This window comes from Lycorma delicatula, chromosome 11, assembly GCF_047948215.1.
Source record: "Lycorma delicatula isolate Av1 chromosome 11, ASM4794821v1, whole genome shotgun sequence".
Classification (NCBI taxonomy): Eukaryota; Metazoa; Arthropoda; class Insecta; order Hemiptera; family Fulgoridae; genus Lycorma; species Lycorma delicatula.
The window spans coordinates 44,143,280-44,167,411 of record NC_134465.1 but is presented as its reverse complement, the minus strand read 5'-3'; the positions used below and the strand labels follow the sequence as shown (position 1 = coordinate 44,167,411).

The following is a 24,132-nucleotide window of genomic DNA, read 5'->3' as shown; positions in this document are numbered from 1 at the left end:
CAATCTATTTTGATCCAAATTTTCATTTTTTTCACAACTTCTGAATTAATAGGCTGTACTGCGACTTTTGGACCACTCTGTATTTCCAAAATTAATCAAATCTATTGCATATAAAGAATCTACAGTGTTTATTGTAGTACTTTTTAGTATTTAATATGTCCTCCTCACTCTATAATAACTATTTCAATTCTTTTAGGCACTGAATCTATAATCTCTTTTATATATTTCTTTAATTTCTTGATCATTAAACCATACCTTTATTGCAGAACAATTTATCTTCTCTTTGGTAGTGCAGTCCATTTTTATAGTCTTGAATAAACTCAGGTCGACTACTCCTGAGACATGTGGTTAATTGAAACCCAGCCACCAATGAACACTGGTATTCACGTTCTAGTATTCAAATACAAATAAAAGTAAAATAGCTTTATTAGGATTTGAACCTGAGAACTTTAACTTCAAAATCAGCTGATTTATGACAAGTGTACCACTAGACCAGCTTTGTGAGTTACAGAAAATTTTTTTAGGTATTTTTTTTTAATAATTCAAGAATGAAAATATTTAGGGCTTATATTTTAATAAAAATCTTAAAATAATTTAAATTAAAAATGTGCACTTCTTTTCGACTAAATTTTTAATTTTATTTTTGAATTAAATATTACATGTTAATTATGTGACACTCTTCTAAGTGCTGATGAGAGGCTTTAAAATCATAATATATGGATAACCACGTAGTTTGAATATCATTTATTTTGGAAATGGTGAGATCTAGGAAGTTGAGTGATTTGTTATGTTCACACTATACTGTTAATGCTAATGTAAGTTGGGGGGGGAGGGGCTATAATTTGTTGATGAGAATAAGGAATGTATGACATTGTCTTGTCATTCATATGATAGAATGCTTTATATATATATATATATATACACACACACACACACACACACACACACACACACACACACACATATCTACTACTGTCATATGTCCCTTACCAGTCTAGAAACAGGGATAAATGGGGCAACCAGATAGAAAGGGATAGCTGTGTAATAGATAGCCCAAAAAGGCTGTGGCATATTTCTTGAACGAAGTATAATTTAAATAGGCAAGTCTACAGAAATAAAGCAAACAGAATAAAAATTGAACTGGATATTTTTCTCAATACATTAAACATAAATTATTAAATCACAATATAATAGACCTAAGATTAAAATCTATAATTAAAATAATATTAAAAAAGTAGCAAAATTTCTTAAAATCTCTGACACAAGGAACGATCAGACAAATTTATATGATCATTGATTTTTAAACATTGTATGATACTGCTCAAAAATTAATTGGAACACTGAATGAAAAACAACAATTCTTCTTAATACCCAATTTATTAACAATAAAACCTACAGAATTATACTTTAATAGTTGATGTGTTCTCCTTTATTCTTTTGTTACCTCCTAACAATATTTAGTCATTGATTCAACTAGTTTTTTTCAGTTCATTGTCATGAAACCATATTTTGATTATTGAAGAAATCACACTAATTTTTGTTGTACAGTCTTCTTTGATAAGTCTTTGTTTAAAAATTAACCACAAATTCTCAATTGAATTCAAGTCTGGTGAATTGCCCAGACATTGAACAACATTTACACCATTTTCTGTGAAGAAGTTTTTGTATTTTTTGGATGTATTTGTTTGGTGCTAGATCTTGATGAAAATTCCTGTCACCGGCTGGAAACAATTTTTGAAAGAGTAGAACTCTTTAAAAAATCTTTTCAGTTCTATCTTTTCTGGTGTAAAGATATATATTTATTAAAATTCATATTCTCCTTCCTAGAACTTTTTTTTTTGTGTTTTCAGGGCGAAAAACACTTTCGTGTTGTTATCATCGCCCTTTCCTAGAACTGATGGTTCTGGTCCATGAAAAGTCATACTCCCAAAACATTTTCTTTAGAGGATGTTTTGGTATTTGTTGGTTATGATGATGTAACCTCATTTAAACTTTTGCATTCTTTACATTTAGTCCTTGTTCTTCAAAATGGATTCATCTAAAGAGGAACTTTTTTCCATTGTTCTACTACATAGTCTTTATAGATTTTAGCCCTGTAGACATTTATTGCGCATTATTGCAGTAAGTAGTTGCTTTTTCATTGGTTCTTGTGCTCTCCGGCTGACTTGTTTTCCATCGACAACACTTTTTCTCATTTCTATATTTAAATCTACAGCAGATAACCTAGAATTCATTTTGCTTTTTCTAATCAATAAACGGTCTGTTTGAGGAGTGATTTTTCTTTTACGACCACATTTTTCTTCTCTTTCAGGAGAAAAAGAACCAGTATTTTAAACTACTTTAAAATCCTTTGAAACCTACCTTACATTCTTCAGCAATCATCATTTACAACATACTTGAATGCTGAGATTCAGTAATAATTCTGCCACATTTTCGAGTTGTATCTTCTTTGGTAAATGAATAAGAAACCTTAAAAAACTAATCCACTATAATACGGTATATTTGACAGAAATACAACGTACAACACACAAAAAAATAAACTCACATGTGCACTAACTGTCTGAGAGGTTATATGTAGTAAAAACATCTAGTAAGAGGAGATGCAGTGTTGCCAACTGTCTTTTACAAGAATAGAACAAAAATCCCAGTGTTCAGAGTTCCAATTAATTTGAGAGGTATTGTAGATCTCGTGGAATGTGCTAGCAACACATTATTTATATATTGTGCAGTGTCTTGCTCTGGCAAAACTTATCCAGCTGGATTAGTTAAGTGGACAAACGATCTTAAACTATAATCATGTACTTAAATGGGAATAAAGGCACTGATTAGAAAATATACATGTATGAGTATAAGTGAAATAAGGGATCTCTAATCATTTTTTGATTTTTTAAAATTGAAAAATTAATTTTCTACGCTATACCAATCAAGAGACATATCACAATTATGTTTATATGTAATTATACTGGATGAGATAAAAGTAAATTTTCATAGTTACAAATAAGAAAGGCCCATCAGACAAATTATTCAAAGGATTATCCTTTGGCTCTTACGCATTCATGGTAGTTTTTTAACTACTGAATTACAAATTTTTATAAAGCTTTGTCCTGATTTATAAAATCAGTTGAATTTTTAATTGACAGCTTAAAGCAGTTCAGGTTGTTTGGATTTGATGGAAATACCATATCATTGATGATTACAAAAAAATGAAAAATCACAATGTATCAAATCAGATGATTGTGGTTACAACAATCCCAAAGATTTCACAGGGTACAAGCTAAAAGTATGTTCAATTGAAACGGTAAGGTTGTTGATACATCATTTTTTTAATGGTATTGAAAAACAAAATTTTTTTCTCAACAGATATTTTATAAAACCTTAATAAAATGACTGTCATTTTAAAATCTTCACAGTTAGTTTCAAAAGTGGTAGACAGAACACCTAATCCACCGGTTTGGTCTAGTGGTTCACGCGTCTTCCCAAATCAGCTGATTTGAAAGTCGAGAGTTACAGCGTTCAAGTCCTAGTAAAGCCAGTTATTTTTACACGAATTTGAATACTAGATCGTGGATACCGGTGTTCTTTGGTGGTTGGGTTTCAATTAACCACACATCTTAGGAATGGTCGAACTGAGAATGTATAAGACTACACTTCATTTACACTCATACATATCATCCTCATTCATCCTCTGAAGAATTATCTAAACGGTAGTTACCGGAGGCTAAACAGGAAAAAGAAAGAAAAAGACAGAACACCCTAAATAGAGGTTGAATATCCCAAAATACAGTGTGTTTCAAAATCGATATCGGGATTTTAAAACTGTAATATTTCTCAAATTTCACATACATTGATTAATTATACATGAAATGAAAGAGTAACTCAAACAATTTTAGCTGTGGACAAGCTTATAAACTGTTTCCTGTACCTTCCACTTCAAAGCGCTACTAACAAAGATGGCGGCCTTCCAACAGAAACCATTCTATGTTCTATGTTCAGAATTACCATTCAACATGCGTTCCATTAGAAGTTCTGTTGTGATCCCCCATGGCATATGTGAACAAGATTCCCTAAAATTGAACGTTTTTTGTGTTATATCCTGACAGCAAGTTTACCGGCTATTCTTTTTCAAGGAACCAAGTGTGTATAGAATGCACTATCTTGATACACTGCAACTACAGCTCTTTCCTCAACTGAAATTCGAATCACAGAACTTTATTTGGCAACAAGAATGGTGTGCCTTCTCACTGCCAAAATGTTATAAGTGATTGGTCAAATGAAATTCTCCCTGACCGCGCTGGATCAGTCACTGGGGATCAGATGACAGGGCTTGTTTGTCGTGGTCTCCATTTTTTAGTGTGATCTGACACGTGAGATTTTTTTCTTTGGGGGGTTTAGAAAGGGTCAAGTATATGTGCCAACGTTACTGACTGATGTACCTGACTTGAAACACAGGATTGAAGTAGCAGTCACATCAATTACTTCATACTTACTGATTAAATTATAGGATTAACTCTCATATCGGCAGGATCTGTTCTGTGTGACTAATTGTGCTCATGTTGAACAGTTGTAGGAAAAACTGAGTTTTTCTTTTATTTTATGTGTAATTTATCAATGTAAGTAAATCTTAATACGTATTACATAACTTTAAAATTTCATTTTGAAATGCACAGTAGATTGTTTAAGGTAAAATGTATAGATTGTTTAAGGTAAGATTGTTTAATTTTTTTTTATTGTTCCATTGTTGTGCAATTATTTAAGGGTAATGCAAACCACCTCCGAAACTGGTTTTGATGAATATTAATGGCTATCGTTTTGGATAGGATTGTCTTAGCCCAAAATTTATTACATCGAATTTATTGTTTTTTAATGCCCTTTAAGGTTGTTTTTTTAATACATGTAATTTTTGTGCATTACAAGTCTGCATTGTTCAGTATTCATGATTCCTCTAGGGTGTGACAGGGCACCCGCATTTTTAAGTTTTCACCTCTTCTATTGCTGTCTATTAGTCATTTATAGAACTATTTGTGAATTTTATATTTAACTAATTTGGTACTGATCATCCAACTCTAGTATGGATTTAATCCTTTTAACATCAGAATTTAATTTTTAGATTACTCATTATGACATAAAAAAATTAAATAATAAGATTAGAAGAAATGTACACCTGCTTCAAAGAAAAGAAATCTAGGAGAGAGTAGTATGCCTTCTCTTAAATTCTCTTATAGGACGGACATATGTAACCAGTACCGTTGTCAAAGTGTTAAAATTACAACTGTAGCCTTTCCACTTGAAATTTTTTTAATTGTTCTTTGGGTCTTCTGGGTGCTGAACATAGTGTTTGAATACCTAAAAATAGATCATTTCAAAATAAAAACAATGGGTAAACTTAATTTTTTTATATTTAACTGTTGAAAAATTATTTAAGAATTACCATGCTTACTAACATTATAATTCTCTTGCCCATAACAGGGCAAGAGTATTATGCATATCACATATGATATGTATATTAATCAGATTTCATTCAAGTGTATACTGTTAAAAAAGAAAAAGGAAGATATGACTAGAAAATAAAATGGAATGACTTGTCATCTGATTAAAATACTATTATACACTGTACAATGCTGCTAAACTTTCTGATTATTAAGCAAATTTCTTTTATATACATTACGGTATTTCTATCAAACGGTCATCAATATTACTGTAGAAGTTTCACAGACCATTGGTCACTTTTTTTTTTTTTTTATTATTATTACTTTTTTAAATCTAACCGTTATTGTTACCCATTGTCATCGTGTTTCATTGGTACTGTTTTGTGGCTTAGTTGTACTTTTATAATCATGATGACTATCAAGCTATTTTATATCATTTATCTACTTTGTTATATTATCTTAATTTTCTTTTGATATCTTTCTCATGTTCTTTTCTATTTTCTTTCTTAAAACCCTTCTCATTATTTATTTTCATTTAATGTGAATTATTGTGTATAGTTATAACTAGGTAATCTGTACAACAAAAAAAAGAGAAAGATGTCTTCTTTAGTTGTTTCTTTTAAAAGAAAAAGAATAGAAATTTAACAAATCCATTGACAGTTTACTTTCACTTATCTTTTGTTATTATTTTTTTCATATTATCCTGTTGTGGCATTTTGATAATAAATCGTGTACGTATCTTGTTAACTTGTCTTTAAATCTGTTTTTTCTACTGTCATTGATTTACATATCAGTTTTGAATATTTGTTTATATAACCATAAATGTAGCGTTTCTTTTGACATTCTGCTATTTTATTTAACATTAAATGTTTTGATATTTTATCATTTATTTATTAATGAATTTGTTAATCATGCATTATTTTTTTGTAATAATAATGGATTGGTTGAATATTTTGACTCAGGATTTTATTTTGTTGAATGTTCTAATATGAACATTCTAGTTCATATTAGTAAAACACTGAAGGTTTTTTTTTTAATCTTTCACATAAGAAGATTGGTAGATTGATCAGCCACTGGGATTTGAAAGGAATTTTTACTTTGTCAAAATGAATTCTTTTTAATAAACAAGCAGTATTTCTCCAATAAAAAAGGATGATGCATTGGTTTGTTATACGTACTCGTATTTTTATTTTGAATTAAGCGCCTCTACGCTAGATCGCAGCATGTACAATTTTATTGAAAGTACGTTTTACCAAAGCTTTTCTAAAATATATTTTACTACTTTTTTTTGTTTTAAATATTAAGCTAATTATTTTGATTTTTTTTGTTTATGTTAATGCTGTTATAATTTTAAAAATAATGTTTATTATACAAAACATTTCAAAATAATTAGCTTAATATTTGATGTCGTTTATATCCAGAAACACAGTTTGTTTTATTTTGAATGAAGTGCTTCCCTCTGGCTGAAAAATTCATCTAACCGTATAATAAATTGCATTATGTACTACGAACATTTTTTTTTTACATTAACATTTATTATTCTTATTACTTTTTTGCATTTTGTTTTTTAATTTTAAGTTTTTTGAAATTTTATAAAAATAAGTATGGAATAAATGTTTATGTAAACAAACATACTGTTTATAGTACACAATTCAATTTATTATGCACTTGTTAGTTCAATTTTTTGACATTATTTTTCTTCATTTTGATTTATTTGGTATTGTAGTATTTTATTATTATTTTTTTTTTTTTTGTTTATAAATATTTATCTAAAATTATATTTGTGTTTTGGGGATAAAAAAGGAAAACATTGGAGTTAGAGCCGTGTTAAAAAATCACAACTTAAAAATCTTATATATATAAATGCGAAAGTTTGTTTGCATCAGTATCATGTGAGAACCAGCCAACCGATTACTTTCAAATTTTGAGGATATATTTGTGTTATCCCAGGAAAGGTTTTAAGCTACACATCGAGGCCCTACCCCCTCAGAGTGGATTTGTGAATTAAGATATTTATTAAAGAAAAAAAAGATTATTTTTCTTTAATGAATATCTGTAAAATGTTTAATATTCTAACAATCTTGAGGATAACAATTGCATCTAATTTTAAATAAACAAAATTTAAATGTGAACTTTTTTATCGATACAGTTTTACAAAAAATTAATTTTGAATTTCTGTTTTCTCTTAAAATAAATGAATTAAGCAAATGCTAATTCTTCTCTTGATGATAATTTACTATTAGGTGCTTAAAATTTTGGTATAAAATTATTATTTTCATTCAACTGGAAAGAATAAACTGATTTAACTAAAAAAATAAGCATGTATACATATTTTTTTACATGACACACACTTCCATCCTGTTCTGATACAATTCCACCTGTTACTTTTCATCTTCTTTCATTAAATGCACTTTTCTGTATTGTTTTCTTGACTTTCTTTTTGTTTTACCCTTCCTTTTTTTTAAAAGCGTTTATTTAACTCGCTTTAGGAATAATCAAATCTTGCAACTGCTATATCTTTTGAGCTATCTTATGAAAATCAATGAAATTTGGTACACGTGTGTAACTTTGATGACAATACAATACTACGGTGTCAGAATTTTATATGATTCACCCCCACGCGCTATCCCTACGCTAAATTCGTGAATTTAGTTGAAAATTTTCATTTCTCATGAACTATCGTATGAAAATGATTGAAATTTGGTACACGTATGTAACTTCGATGTGTAAAAATAAATATTTTTACATTTTTTTTAATTTAAAAAAAAAATACAAAAAAATTATAAAAATGTATTTGATTACATATAAAAAATTATTTTTTAAAAAAGCTTTTATTTAACTAATATTAACATTAACTAAAAAAGGAAAAAAATTAGAAAAACCCTCTTAAAAGTAAAAAAATAAGAATTAAATCAAATTGAGAATTAAAAAAAATATATATATATATATAATATATTAACAAATATAAAAATGCACTGAAAAGAAAAAAATAAATTAATGTAATAATTATTAAATTTTAAAATTAAAAGTAATGAAGATATTTAGTTAAATAAAAGTGTGGTGCAGTTTTTGTAACAATGTTTTCGAATAAGTATTTATAGACATTTGCTGTATTTTAAAATATATTTTTTGTTTAATGAGGTTGTAAAGTATATGTATATACTTTATTTATCTTGAATAAAATAACTCAAGTTTTAATTCTTAGATGGTTCAAATTTGCACCAAGATGACCTTTAAGAGTTAATAAGATTAAAAATAAAAATTAAATTTAGAAATCTTGCAGAAAGTTATTACACTTTGACGGTAATTATTATCATTATAATTGTAATCGTAAATTATTTTTTTTTGTCTTCAGTCATTTGACTGGTTTGATGCAGCTCTCCAAGATTCCCTATCTAGTGCTAGTCGTTTCATTTCAGTATACCCTCTACATCCTACATCCCTAACAAATTGTTTTACATATCGCTCCTGCTTCGTCCATCTTTAGTAATTCTACTTCCCAAATAACAAAATTCTTCTACCTCCATAATCTTTTCTCCTCCTATTTTCACGTTCAGTGGTCCATCTTTGTTATTTCTACTACATTTCATTACTTTTGTTTTGTTATTGTTTATTTTCATGGGATAGTTCTTGCGTAGGACTTCATCTATGCCGTTCATTGTTTCTTCTAAATCCTTTTTACTCTCGGCTAGAATTACTATATCATCAGCAAATCGTAGCATCTTTATCTTTTCACCTTGTAATGTTACTCCGAATCTAATTTGTTCTTTAACATCATTAACTGCTAGTTCCATGTAAAGATTAAAAAGTAACGGAGATAGGGAACATCCTTGTCGGACTCCCTTTCTTATTATGGCTTCTTTCTTATGTTCTTCAATTGTTAGTTTTGCTGTTTGGTTCCTGTACATGTTAGCAATTGTTCTTATCTTAATCGTAATTATGAATTCATTAAATAATTAGACACTTCTGGTTCAGTGATTTGCAATCAAAATGGAAGGTGCACAGTTAGATGTTACAACAGTCCTAAATCCAAAATTTCAATATCTTACGGCTAATCATTTTTGAATTATGCGAGATAACAGTATGTAAAAATTATAAAAACTGCACCATGCTTTTATTGACGCTTTTATTTTATATGATATTTCCTTCACCTCCCTGTCGCTTTTAAAAATTAACATTTTGTATTAATTTTAAATCTAAATTTCTTGAAATCTCATCTCATTTAGTGATTTTGCATATCTTTTCATTTCTACTACAGTTCATTATATCATTTGCAAAAATCATTCCATCATCTCTATTATTACTTTTTCTTTCATCTGTTTGTTCAAAAAGTAATTATTATTATTATATAATTTCATATATCATAATTTATTTTAATCTACCATTGAACCATTTTTATTATTTAATTTTTAAAGACCTCTTTTTGTTATTACATTCCATCTATATGTCATTTGACCTTAGTAAAGACCGATTTGCACTGTCATTATGTGTAATTTATTTTTTATTGTATTTCTTTTTATTTTAAATAAATATTTTTTTCATTTGAATATTAATTTTTTATGTTATTTTTCTGTTGTACTTTATTTTTATTTTTTTATTTATTTTGTTTATAAAAATAATTTACAGGTCGATGGTCCAGGTCAGTGGAATTTACATATGTCTGCCGGTGAACTTCTTGGTAGAACGCACGAAGAATTAGTTCTTCTTTTGATACAACTTCGTAGACAAAGCGCTGGTTTTTGTAAAGCAATGGAAGCTTGTCATATGGAAATTGAAGCGCAGGTTAGATTACGACTAGTGATAACCTCTACCACTGGATTGATTTAATTGATTGATTATTTATAATCTTTTTAATAACCCTTTTATTTAATATTCATTTATTGCTAAAATTTATTGCTTGATTTGAATGATCAGTTTGTTTGCAAAATTAATTGGTTTTAATAATAATTATAATTTATACAGTATAAAGTATTTTATTGTAATGATTGTCAATTATCGATTGACCTGCAATGATGCTTTCCACTTTTTTTTAATATCTTTTATATCAATATTATGTTTTTTCATCGTAATCTTTTTCTTTTGGTGTTAAGTTTTTATTCTTTAAATGATTTATATTTTATTTAATTCTTCTGTTTATACTGTGTTTTTAGATTAACTTAATTATTATTTTAATATTTAGTCGATAAGTTTTCTTATTAACTTATCAATATTTTTATATACATATAATTGATTAAATATTAATATAAAATTACTTTTTTTCATGAAAGATTTAAAATTTTACCATTCAAATTATACACTAAATCGAAACTTATTGCATGTATTAGATGAATGAGATAAGTTTTCTACCCGATAACCATTCAGTCCCTGATTAAAACCAAATTAAATTTATTTAACTAGATATGAGGATCTTAAATATTGATATACTTTACTTGTTGGGGTTTAGTTAATGTAATTAACTGAAGGGATCAATACTACTGGATGAATAAGATCTACTGCCAAATTATAATCAGGGTTACAACGGATGTAATAAACAGTTGTAAATTGTGACAAGCTAATCATTACTTTGGGGGGACCAGATTTGGAGGATTGCTGTGATGAACAATAAAATATTACTCAATTTTGTTTTTTAAATATTTCTTCACATAAAATATTTTAAGTAGATAAGTATATCAGCACATGTTTTTCTTTTTCTTAGGTTCTATTAGGATCTTGTGAAGTGTTTAGGAAAATCGATAAAATAATAATAGCTCTTATATACCTACCAGTATACCTTTTTCTTGGTGTAACTGTTTATAATACTGAGGAGTATATACCGATACAATAGATTGTCAGTTATATTTGGGGAAAGCATGAAACTTTTTCTGGTTAATAATTTACCCTAATCTATGAATTTCGTTTTCTTTAATTTTACTACATGAGTAAAATAACATTAAAATAAAATTCTTCCTAAGTGAATGTTATCCATCTGTTTGTGGATGTTTATGAATGTGCAATCTGTACTAAAGCCCGTCATGTATTCTTAATTTTTTGAGCGATATTAATGAGGGGGATACTAATATAACACACTTCGCCTTGGACACTAACTCCCATAAGACCATTAAGCCACTTTAAAGGTACATCCAGAATCCATAAGGGAAGAAGACACCCACCATGTGACAAGTTTCGATCGCCACACCACCCTCTCCGTACCTAGCTTTTATTGGCTGTACTGGAGGTCATCTTCAAAACGTCGGCAAAACGCATCTCTAAGCCTTGTTCTTGCCTCAGTCAGGATGCCACCGATATGAATTTCACATGTGACATTCCGATCGGTGTACTACTATTCCTAAAAAAAAAATCTGACGTTAGTCTCAGACAAGACTGAGTAAACAAAATAAGAAAAAGAAACAAATCCACTACCTACCTGAAGGTAAAAGAAGTGAATTCAGCACGCAATACAATAAAGCAAAACAAAAACAACAATGAAACTACAGAAAACAAACCAAAAACAAAAACTTAGCTACTAGAAAACAAAGAGAGAAGGCGGCAAAGCCCAAGTGGCACGCTAAATCCCTTTGGCAATCCTTTCTTTTGCCAAATAGTGAATGAAGTTTTCAAGTATTATCCATTCGGCCTGGTTTCGCCAATTGACACGGAGATCTAACGCCGACCCGATAATATTGAGCTGACAAATAGTCTCCGTGCGCATCAACTCTTACTTGGAACAAACGTACAAAACATGATGTACATCATCCAATTGTTCGCATTGCAGATACATTCCTGAGTCCACCAGGCCGAATCTCTGCAGTCTATCCCGGGTAGCGCCATGTTCAGAAAGATATTCACGTACTTATTCGGGTGTACCCAAGAGGCGTCCTGCAAACTAACATCAGGATAGAGACCATGCATATAACGTTCGTCCTCAGACTCATTCGTCTCATCCCATCTGGCTTGCCACAAAGCATTACCATATTGTTTGATTTCTCGAACTTTGTCAGAAGTTAACTTACCTAACTTCTTAGCGATATAATGCTGTTACCGCTCTTACGCAGTGAAGTCTATCGGTTTAACGCCCGCAATCACCAAGATTGACTTCCGTGAAATTTTACGGTAACCACCCGCTACCATTAAAAGTATAAGTATGGCATATTGTTGAGGGTTCAACAATATGCCCCGATAGCTTTTAAATTTTAGCCTATCCTCCCAAACAGGCGACTCATATAGCATAATTTCCTCGCAAATACTCTTATACAGGATATTCATGGTCTTAAAATTAAGACTCCAATCAGGACTGACCACTCCTCAAATACTAAAGAAGGCCTGCAGTGCCTTCCCAGCGATGAATTGAAGGTGCTTCTTGAATTGCATTTTCTCATCGAGAAACACCCCGAGGTATTTTTGAGCCTGAATGTATTTTATGTGCTGGCCTGCCATCGAACACAAACCCGCCGCCTCACTGTCAAGTGGCCTTTGAGGAGCATTATAGTTGTCTTCTCTGGACTGAAGGTTATCTTATGTTGATGGCCTTACAGCTCAAGTACCCTGCAAATCTGACTGGCTCAGAGCTCAACATCCCTCCGCAAGTATCCTTCAACCAGCATGTTCTCGTGGTCGAAGCATAAGCTTATGCTGTCGATGCTGGTGTCAAATCGTCAGCATAAGCCACAATGCGACACCTGCTGGGCAACCTCTTTCGGAGAAGAGAATCAAACTCAACGACTCACAACAAAGGACCCAACAGGCTGCCTTGGACAGCTACCCTCGTGGAGCAGCACATACCGATCACTGAAGTAACTTTGCATGTTTGCAATTCATTCACAATGCATTCTTTTTTTTTATAAAAGGCCGAAGGCCACCATAAATTTTTAAATAAACCTGAAATGTCTAGGAAAATCCCCAGAATATATTCAATCTCGTTGGTCGTCACCATACTCATCACACGGAGTATGGCGTCCTCAGTATCTTTCCCGAGACTAAAGCCATACTGGTTCTCCATCAATAAGCAACAGGAGGTTAACCTCTCATTTATGCAAAGGTAAAGAACCTTTTCAAACATCTAAACAATAACCGGTAACAATGTCAAGGGCCTATACGACGAACTAACAAATGGATCCTTGTTGCCACCTTCAAGTTACAATTTAATAATTCCCTTCTTCCAACAAACCGGGAAGCATCCGCCAAACAGCAATTTATTGAAAATACGCGTGATAATTTTCATGCTCACCTCTACCGAGTGATCAAGGAGTTCCACTGTTATTCCATCAAAGCCCAGTACCTTACCCCTACCTAAACCGCAGTAATCTCCAAGAACAAAGCACCCCCACGAAAATGAGCAACCTCACGCCGCACTCGCAGATGGTATAGTACGCCTCAGCTTCGTCGTCATCAGGTAGTAAATCATCAAATAATCTGTGCAAGTTTCCAGACATAACTGAAATCACACCAAACCTGGTCGTCCTTCCTAAAAACCCTCTACTAATTCACAGCCATTATCGATGTAACTGCTATGCTGTAGTAGAGACTTAGTGTTCACATCCGCACCAATAAGGATTGGACTAGTAGAATCTAAAGATTTTATCTGAGATCTCAAAATGACGACCAGCAGGGTTTCTATACTAAAAATATGAACCTGCAACATATAGATGCAAGTTCTGAACATCCACACGGACAACAATATACTGATTATTAGAAAACTGTTGAATGAAGACACAACCTATTTCCCTTCTGCACACAACAATGGACATGCTATTAGAACCACAATAGAATTGCTTCCAAGAAGAAACTCCTGGCAGTTATCCGGACACAATATATCGATGTTGCAATAAAGCAACACCCAACCCTCTACAAAGAGCAACGTCACTGAGCTTAATCTAAACAACGTAAGCACCCTGTGCATTTAACTGCCCAAATTTTTTCATTCAACACTAAAGAATTCAAATACATAGTGACAGCCCTCTGATAAAAACCACATTCCTTACTATCCACAGAGTGCTTGAATTCCTTCCGAATACGCTTGGAATTAGCACAAGTTGGAGCCTCCGGCTTTTTCAGACTCTCATCACGCTTGTGACCCTCATCACCACAATGAGCACAGATTGCAGATGATTACAGAATTTAGCCCTGTGACCATACCTGCAGCACTTGAAGCACCATTGGCCATCTAAAATCTCTTTGACTCTACATGAAGAAAATTCCACAAACAATTTGCCCTTGTTGACAAAGCTGTGGAAAAGAGTTGGACTGACCTTGAAAATTCTGTGGTAGTGCTCAGCCTCTGCCTACCCAATTTGAACAATAGTTGACATTCAGACTTGAAGGTATCCTCAGTCATCTGAGTGTTTTGCTCTCAGGTAAAAGCCATTAACTCCACCTCAGATAATCATCGATCTATGCTGTTCATAATAATCTGTGGGTGCCTCTTATGTTTAGGGTTGACTTTCATGTTATGACTGCTGACCCTGAGTGAGTCTGAGATGACCTGCATGGTCTCTTTGTCGCCAGCAATGACAGCTAATTCCTTATTTCTTTCTTTCATATTGCACATTTTCAGGCTCAACCTCTTTTGTTTAAGGATGACTTGAAACTTGTCCTTCATTTCTTTTTTAATCTTAGTAGCTGCCCCTGCTTTTAGGTTAATGAACAACACCTCAGGCTGCTTTCAGGACAAACTAGCCTCCAACTTTTCTTGTAATACTTCAGCATACTGTTTACACCGAGGCAGTGCCTACTGCAGAACTGGAGGAGGGATAGGAACAGTCTCCGCACAACCACCTCTCTAACCTTAGGTGGCTTGGTGACCAAGCTCTCAGAACTTACAGCCAGAGCATCAAAAAATGGTTTTGCCTCCTTTACCTTACCTAACCATAGGTAAGGTAAATACAGGAAACTACTAACAATCCAGAGCAATTTTGCTCGTATTATTGAATATGAGAAACCTGATTATTCGAACCACTACTCTTCAGGTTAACAAGAAATTGTATCAGAGAATCAAATTTTTTTTCAAACGCTCTCATTAAAGTAATCAAACCGCCAACCAATCCAACTGTTTTATTAAACTAATCAATCATTTTTAACATAGGGCATTGCAACACCCCAGAAGTCCCCAGCATGACCACCTCTTCTGAGGAGGCAGAGGAGTCATCAAGTCTACCTTAGTCTGGAGTTGCCCAACCTCTTCCCTTCAGTATCTGACGTTATTTATTCTTCACTTGATGGAAAGTGAAAAACTTAAATAAATGTAAACCCTTCAAAGCGGAATACTCCACCAAGCTAGCTTAGATAGACTGTTATGCTTTCTACGCAACTAAAAATATTAATATTACTACTAATATTCATATAAGACCCTAGAACACCACAAGAACAAAGAAAACCGAACTGTTAAGATCGCTGATCAAAAGAAACTAAATAGTTAATAAATAACACAATTATGAGTGAGTCAACAGAGCCTATTTAAACACAATCTCCTTTATTCGCATTGCGCATTGAACCACTTTGAAGGTACAGTAATTGCAAATTAGTTTTTCTGAATATTTTTCTGTATTCTGTAAGAGGAAACTTCAGCCGTGTATATTTCTTCTTTGGCTGTAAGCACTGGTTAAAATGTTAATGAAAAATTCCTTATTAAAAAATCATAATATTATAATAATTTCTAATATACTTATTCATTATAACCATTGTTATATTACAGATTAGTCAAATGTGTTTTGATTAATAACACAGATAAATTTGTTGAAGATGTATTGTATACCATGATAGACTGATGTACATTAAATTCCATCTCTTACTGGAATTTCTGGAATGCTGTCAATTGTTCTATATATCTGTATCTGTTTGTGAGTGTTTGTATGTGTAATATATATATATATTTATAATATGTACATATATAATGTATGTGTGTTGGCACGCATACTGATATGTGCATGTGCGTTAAACTTCTTTATTCTTTGTAAAGAAAGTTTGATGTATTTTTGTTTTAGAAGGTTCTTTGCTTGGTTACTTCTTTATTATTTATTTATGTTTTTACTACCTTATGTAGGGTACACTATTATTTTATTCATTTCCCTAGTGCTCTTTACGTGCCAATATACGGTTAACAATTTGAGTGAAATAGAAAAGCCAGAAAATTAAATTAAATTTCCTGTTGTGATTTTATTTTACATCCTCATTTTAAATAAACTTTGAGGGTGCTTGTACACCTATGCATATATATTAATAGAATGTTGGATTTTTATGTAGAATCTTTTTTTTTTTTTAGTATTCTTCAAATGTTTTTTACACATTTGTAAAAAGCTTTAAAAACACCCCTTAAGAAAACAGTTGTTGATTGTATGAAAAGCTGTTTGAGTAAATAAAGAGTTTTTACTGATGCATTATACCATACTACTTTTTGATATACTTTTGGTTAAAAAAATAAAGAAACTGTGTTGTATGTCAGTAAAAATTTGTATTTACTATTTATTGTTTTTCATTCAACCAGAATCTTTTTCGTAACTTAGGTAATGCCTACATACGTGTTTATACATGCGTACATAAACATGTGTTAAAGTAATCTTCATTTGCCATATGAATTGGATTTATCTTGAGGTTATATTTTCTTTATTGGTTATATAATTATACTGTATACTATACGTATATTGTATAATGGAAAGTAGGTTAATTGGATCAAATTTTGCATTTCAAGGTATTTATAGATCTTGATGTTTCATAAATCCCTCTAACCATCAAGGACAATTTTAGCATTAAAAAATACTGGAAAGATATATGTTGGCCTGTTTTTTGCTTGATATCTCTGGATTGTATGGACCAAATTGGATGAAATTTATCTTGATGGTTTCTGTACACGGGGAATTTAATTTTGTTAAAAGAGCACAAGAAGATATAAATCTTACGACTTCCACATCTCAGAATTTTATTCAAAAACGATGTAAATTTTTTCTTATAATTTATGGTGTTGGTGTTTGGTTTTATTCAAGCTCCCCATAAAAGGGTAGGTTAAAAAAATAATTTATTTATTGTTCTTTCTGGAATAAAAGTCACATTCTCGTACTAATTAGATGATTCTATTACATTATTGTGTATTAATTTGGACGATTTCATTCAAGAGAGGTGGAATTCTTGTTTGCTCTTTTTCTTCAAGATGAATTCACTGATTTCTATGAAATTTTTTACAATGATTTTTGAATATTGGTCATTGATCTCATTTAATTTTGGCTCTAAATTGGTCAATGGAATGGGGGGGGTACAGTCACCATGGGTCTCACATCACAAGAGTTTTCTCAAAGAGTTTACATAATTCTTTACTTCCTTACTTAAATTGTTTAAATGTTCCAATTAAGTTTCCTCCTAACTATTAGTATGTTAGGACATATCTCTTAGTATTTATAACATAATTTTCATAGTGAAGTAAAAAGTTATGCAACTCTTTTCTGACTTTTCTATGTTTAGTATCCTGTCATTTAATATCATTTTATGTGACCCACCGGGTCAGTCTAATTGTGAACTTGTCATCAAAAATCAGCTGATTTTGAAGTTAAAAGTCTGAGTTTCAAATCCTAGTAAAGGCAATTACTTTTATACGGATTTGAATACTAGATCATGGATACCAGTGTTCTTTGATGCGTTCCGAGCCCTGAGGGGCTTTATCGAAGGTCGTCTTTAGACCCTCTAACTGATTACATCTAACAGTCATCAGTCAGGCCTCGGTCAGGATGCCACCGATGTAAATGCCTCGGCAGACATCTGCATCAGTAAAACACAAATCAAATTTTGCCTTCACATAGGCCTCAAATGGACATCTTCACATCCAACCTAACATGATTTCCTCAAATTAACTGACCGAAACCGCGGAAGCGCGAACCCCACGCCTAGTCCAGATTTGGCAGCATCGTTCGTGATTGTGAATGCCTCAGAAAACGAACTAGTTGAAAGGTAAATCAGTGCTACACTCATATAAATCAGAATTATGCCTTACGCAACATAGAAATTCAGACCTACACCCAAATAAGTCGACCAATTTAGGTTTCCTAATAAAGGGAACGTAACTTCATTCCGGTCCGCGCAGGAGCCGGGGAAAAACCTCGCACCCGGTCCCATCATGGAGTCTCGTGTGGCATTACCATGTCACGATCAGGACCGCCCCCGGTCCCGCGGGCTTCTATACCTCGGCGGCGGGGCCACCTCCACCAGCGGGAACCCCAAATCGAATCACAAACAATACCAATATAACCGTGGCACGATGCCAATACGCCTACCTCCAACCAATCCAATGCCTAATTCGGAACCTTAGCCACCCGGGATCCTACCATGATCGAGTACCTCGATTAAACTCCCTCTGCAGACCTACACACCGCAAGGGCGTGAAGAAAACCAGCCACTATAGATTACTTCTCGTGGATTATCCAGTTAATACGGAGATCCAGAAAGGAATGTATTATCTCAGGTCTCCAAACAGCTCAGGGGCAGATCAGGGGCAGATGTTAGGACGTCTCCACTGTATCATCAGTCCCACAATCCAGGCATTGACTTGAATCCACCAAACGAAACCAAGCCAAACTTACCGGAAAGGCACCATGCCCAGAGAGAAACTGTATGATATACCGATTGGGGGAAACCCATCCAATCGCGCCTAAATCAGATACTACAGGAAATATACATAGCGACCTGTGGGGGATTCATCCCACCTGACCTACCAAGTCACAAGGTCTCAGTCTGCAGTCTCCTGCTTTCGTTCTGATGTTAATAGGTTATTTACCTTGGAAATGCAGCATTCTCAAAAGAAAGATACAGCAGCAAGGGACTTTTGTTCAGATTATGCGATTGGTAAGGAGGCACATATATCTCTCACTGTACTTGCATTTAGTTCCATTCCTAGCTAAAACTATCTAGTTGTGTTTACCCCTGAAATATTTCTAAATATTCAATAGATACAAGCAGTAAAAGAATAATTCATACCCAATATTGATAATATCTCAGGAACTAATGGGTTTCTTTGGTTTACAAGCGGAACTATCTAGAGTTCCTTTCTGTTAGAGGAATGATGGTCATTAAATGACCAGTTGTTATGGTAAACAGAGTGAAGGTATTATTTGTCAGGCTTAATACAATCTAACCTACCGGGTTGGTCTAGTGGTGAACGCGTCTTCCCAAAGCTGATTTGGAAGATGAGAGTTCCAGCATTCAAGTCCTAGTAAAGTCAGTTATTTTTACACGAATTTGAATACTAGATTGTGGATACCGGTGTTGTTTGGTGGTTGGGTTTCAATTAACCAAACATCTCAGGAATGGTCAAACTGAGAATGTGCAAGACTATACTTCATTTACACTCATACATATCATCCTCATTGATCCTCTGAAGTATTATCTGAACAGTAATTACCAGAGCCTAAACAGGAAAAAGAAGGCTTAATACCATCTGATGTTCAACAGAATATTTGGATTAGTAAGTGATGGTAATGGGAAACTATTTCGCTCTGAATTTTCCTTAATATACTTTCTTTTTCTTTTTGTACATTCTCAGTTCGACCATTCCTGAGATGTGTGGTTAATTGTAAACCCAACCACCAAAAAACATCAGTATCCACGATCTAGTATTCAAATCCATGTAAAAATAACTGGCTTTACTAGGACTTGAACACTGTAACTCTCGACTTCCAAATCAGCTGATTTGGGAAGACGCGTTAACCACTAGACCAACCCGGTGGGTTTCCTTAATATACTTGTAAATGGTATATTTATTATATTGGATAATATTTATACTACTTTTTGGGAGTGATTTTGATGTATTGTAAATTATCTACAACCATTAATATGCTTGTGTTTGTGCATGCCCGTGTGAGTGTGTGTGTGTGTGTATGTGTAAATTCTTTAAATTTTATTCTAGTTGTACAGATATTGTTAGCTGTTCCTGAACAATAGCATTACATGGTTTCTAAAAGATGGGATACTGCATTAATATCAAAGATGATGATAATATTAACAAAATAGGAAAATTTCGATTCGGCATACAACCTCTCCACCACATTTTAGCATATTTCCCTCAATTGTCTCTCTGAACATGTTATTCAGATTATATAGGTTAAGTATACCTGACTGTATATATTATATCTCTTCATACTGTTAATATTCTGGCTATGATAATGAATAAATTTAGTTTATTGATCTGCACTTTTTATAACCGCTGAATGTTTTCCTTTTTTTTTAATAATGATTTTTTTTTCAGAATGGTTTTTAACAGTTTTTATTGCACATATTTTAACTAATACTCATATTGTATAAAGAAATTACATGTTATTTTTCGATACTGAATTTTATTGCATCTTTTTCATTGCTCTTATAATGTTTGACTTTCATTTTACTAATATTAGTTATCCATAGTTTTTTTAGTTTATCTATCGAATGTGAATTATTTTTTATTTAAAAATATTGTTGTTTGGTGTAATGTAAATCATTTATTCTTATTTACTAACTGAATTAGTACAATTATGCAAATTATTTTTTTATCTTGTGCAATTTTATTTAGCCAGCATTAATAAACTCTAAAGCCGATAGATTTAGTTTCTTAATGTATTGTTTAATTATGATAACGGAATGCAAACTACACACAGTATTTGAATTAAAACAATTAATACTAATATACCCCCTTCTTATATTGAAACAAATTTTTAATTAGTTATCTTTATTAAATGATCGCTTTTATTTTTTACCTTTTATCTGAAAATATAATTTTTTATTTGATTCGTTTTTATTATTCGTTTTTTATTTGTTTTTATCAAGAACTTTTTTTCAAATCACTACAGAGAATGTATCACAAAGATCTCTCAGGACTTTCGTAACCTATTCTACTTGTGAAAACAATAGAAAAAGTTCACATAAGCAACACAGGTCTTAAAATGCTTTGTTTGCGAGTTACAGTTAGTGAAAGATTTCGCTCGAATTTCAGCTACCCTGGTAAAACGAGGTCATACTGAAATTTTTAGGACATTAATTAAGGGGCAGAAATAGTGATTTCTGATGATTTTTGACCAGAAAAATCGAATAAAATAAGTCCCAGAACCATATCTGCAGTAGTTTTTGAGGGTGAAAACCAATAAACTGGGGTGAAAAACAGTTTTTACTTCCATGTACAAAGTAAAGGAAGTATTGTAATTGCAAAAAATGTCGGTTTACAGATTTCAACGAAAATATCCATTTTGACCAACCCTGAATCCATTTTGACTAGTTTCAGTGTGACGTCTTTATGTATGTATGTATTTCGCATAACTCAAAAATGATTAGCTGCAGGATGTTGGAATTTTGGATTTAGGACTTTTTAATCACTGCAGTAATAAGATCACATTGAGAGCTTTTCAACGATGCAAGTAGTACTTATTTTCATTGGTTCCAGAGTTACAGCCAAATAAAATTTTAATTAATGAAATGTTTGGATCTTAGGGGAAGGTACATCGATTTGAATCAGACTTCATTTCTTTTTCTTTTCTTTAATTTAAATATATTGATTTATTAATGATTATTAAACTCTCAATGTAAAAAAAAAGTACAATGAATAATAATTATTCAATAATAAATAAAAAAATGAAAAACCAGAAGTTTTAATGGAATGAAATTTTATATACTTTTCATTTTAAAAAAAAATGTGTATATGTATTTAATAGGCGTACAAGGAAGTCATGTGTGTCCAAATCTGATTTTTTTATGTTTGACGTAGAATAGCTTTGTTAAGTGGGTAATAAACACATAAAACTTTTAAACACAACTTGTAGAGAATTTAATTCTGAACAAAATGGTTTAAGATAAATTGAATAAAACTAGAAACAAAAAAAATAGAAAAATTCTAATATTATTTAGAAACAATACACTAGGCCTAAGTGCCAGTTTATAATACCTACCAGTTTATAATAAAAGTTCAAAAATGAACCCGCCATTTTCAACACGTTTCTTGTCACGCGTCTGTACGGGCTGTCCTGAAGTTGCTCAGCCTTATCCATAATGCGGACAATTAATTTGTCACGAGAATGCATTTTTGTTTTGTCTACAATATTTTTCATTTATCCCCAGCCGAAAAAATCTAATGGAATTAGATCAGGCGATCTTGATGTCCAGGAATATAGATTTCCACAACCTATCCGTTTCTCAGGGAAATGATGATTTAGATGAAAGGAAATACTACAAGAGAAGTGGGGAGTCGTGACATCGTACAGGAATCATACTTTGCATCTCGGCGCGAGAGGAACATCTTCAAACAGCTGCGGCAAATCTTCTTGAAGAAAGTTCAGTTAACCTCAGCATTTAAATGGCAGATAATGTGAAAAGCCAAACACCTTACTGTGAAGAATACCGCACCATACGTTGACGCTAAATTGGTGTTGAAAATTGTCTTTCAACGTTTCATGAGAATCTACTTTTGTCCGTGTATGCCACTGCGTAAGTTGTTGACGCCATCTCGAGTGAAATTTAGTCTGTAAAAAAAACGTACTTTTAGAGTTGTCGATTTATATTCCACCAGTTGCAGAATTCCAAACAAAGAGGATCGTCTTCTGGGTGTTTGTCGATTTATATTCCACCAGTTGCAGAATTCCAAACAAAGAGGATCGTCTTCTGGGTGTAGATGTACTGACTGTCTGCGATAAGTTGTTTTGGTCAAGTGTCCTCCAAATCATCGAATGAGAAATTCCGTTCCGCTTGGAAAGACGTCGTGTACTGAACCCTGGACTGCATCGATAATAATTTCATCAATAACAGCGTCGTCTTGGACAGATCGTTCGTATCTGGTACAAGTACTACTTAGTGACCCTGTTTCCCGAAGATTGCGAAAAGTAGCAGTAATTGTTTTAGGATTTGGAATCCAGCGATTCGGAAAACGTATTTCATATTCTGTTGCAGCAGCTGTAGCCATACCATTACACCACCCAAAATGAATTCCATATTAGTATATTCCTCTGTTGTAAATAAGTACGACATTACTTCAATGGCAAATCGACAACGTTCAAACTAAAATTTACAGAAAACCTACGCTAACGACTGCACAGTTCACAGCATCCGATGTACGTGTACCACACAGAATAATTTAAATATTAATACAATATTGCGCATTGTTGATCAGCTGTTATTATTTTATTATCAACTTTAAAATAATAATTTTTCAAATAATTTATTGTATTTCTGCCATAAATAAAAAAAAAATTATATAAGTAATTATTATTTTACAATTTTGTGTAATTTTTTACTTAACGCCATTTTGTTTGTTCAGAGTTAAATTCTCTACAGAAGTTTTATTTAAAAGTTTTATGTGTTCTTTAACAATGTTATTGTAATCAAACATAAAAAACGTTTGTTTTTTTTACCACAATTTATTAGTTTTTATCCCAGATTTTTCAAAAGCTACTACATATAAAGTTCTGGGATCTATTTTATTCAATTTTTCAGGTCAAAAACCATAAGAAATCATTAATTCCGCTCCTTAATTAACATTTTATAAATTTCAGTACGACTTCATTTCACTGGGGGTGGCTAAATCCGATCGAAAATTTTCTCTAGCTGTAACTCGCGAATGGACATGTTTATATGAACTTTTCCTATTGTTTTCATGTGTGGAAAAGATTATGAAAATCCCGGGAGAACTTCGTGATACACTATATATAAATCAGTGACAGTCGGGCGTTAACTAAATAATTTCATACTTATCTCAAAAACGATACTTCCCCAACAATTTCCAAAACAAATACATTACTCT

At 32.2% G+C, this 24,132-nt stretch overlaps 1 protein-coding gene across 3 annotated transcripts in view; it reads left to right on the top strand.

The window, feature by feature from the left end:
- LOC142332611 (uncharacterized) overlaps positions 1-24,132 on the top strand; it is a 643,294-nt gene that overhangs the window by 563,269 nt on the left and 55,893 nt on the right. For all 3 annotated transcript variants that reach the window (XR_012758351.1, XM_075379149.1, XM_075379148.1), the window contains one exon: positions 10,053-10,208. Coding sequence is in view for 2 of the 3 variants with exons in the window: in XM_075379149.1 (XP_075235264.1) it covers positions 10,053-10,208 (156 nt within the window). In the remaining variant the exon portion in view is untranslated. The remainder of the gene's footprint in view (positions 1-10,052; positions 10,209-24,132) is intronic.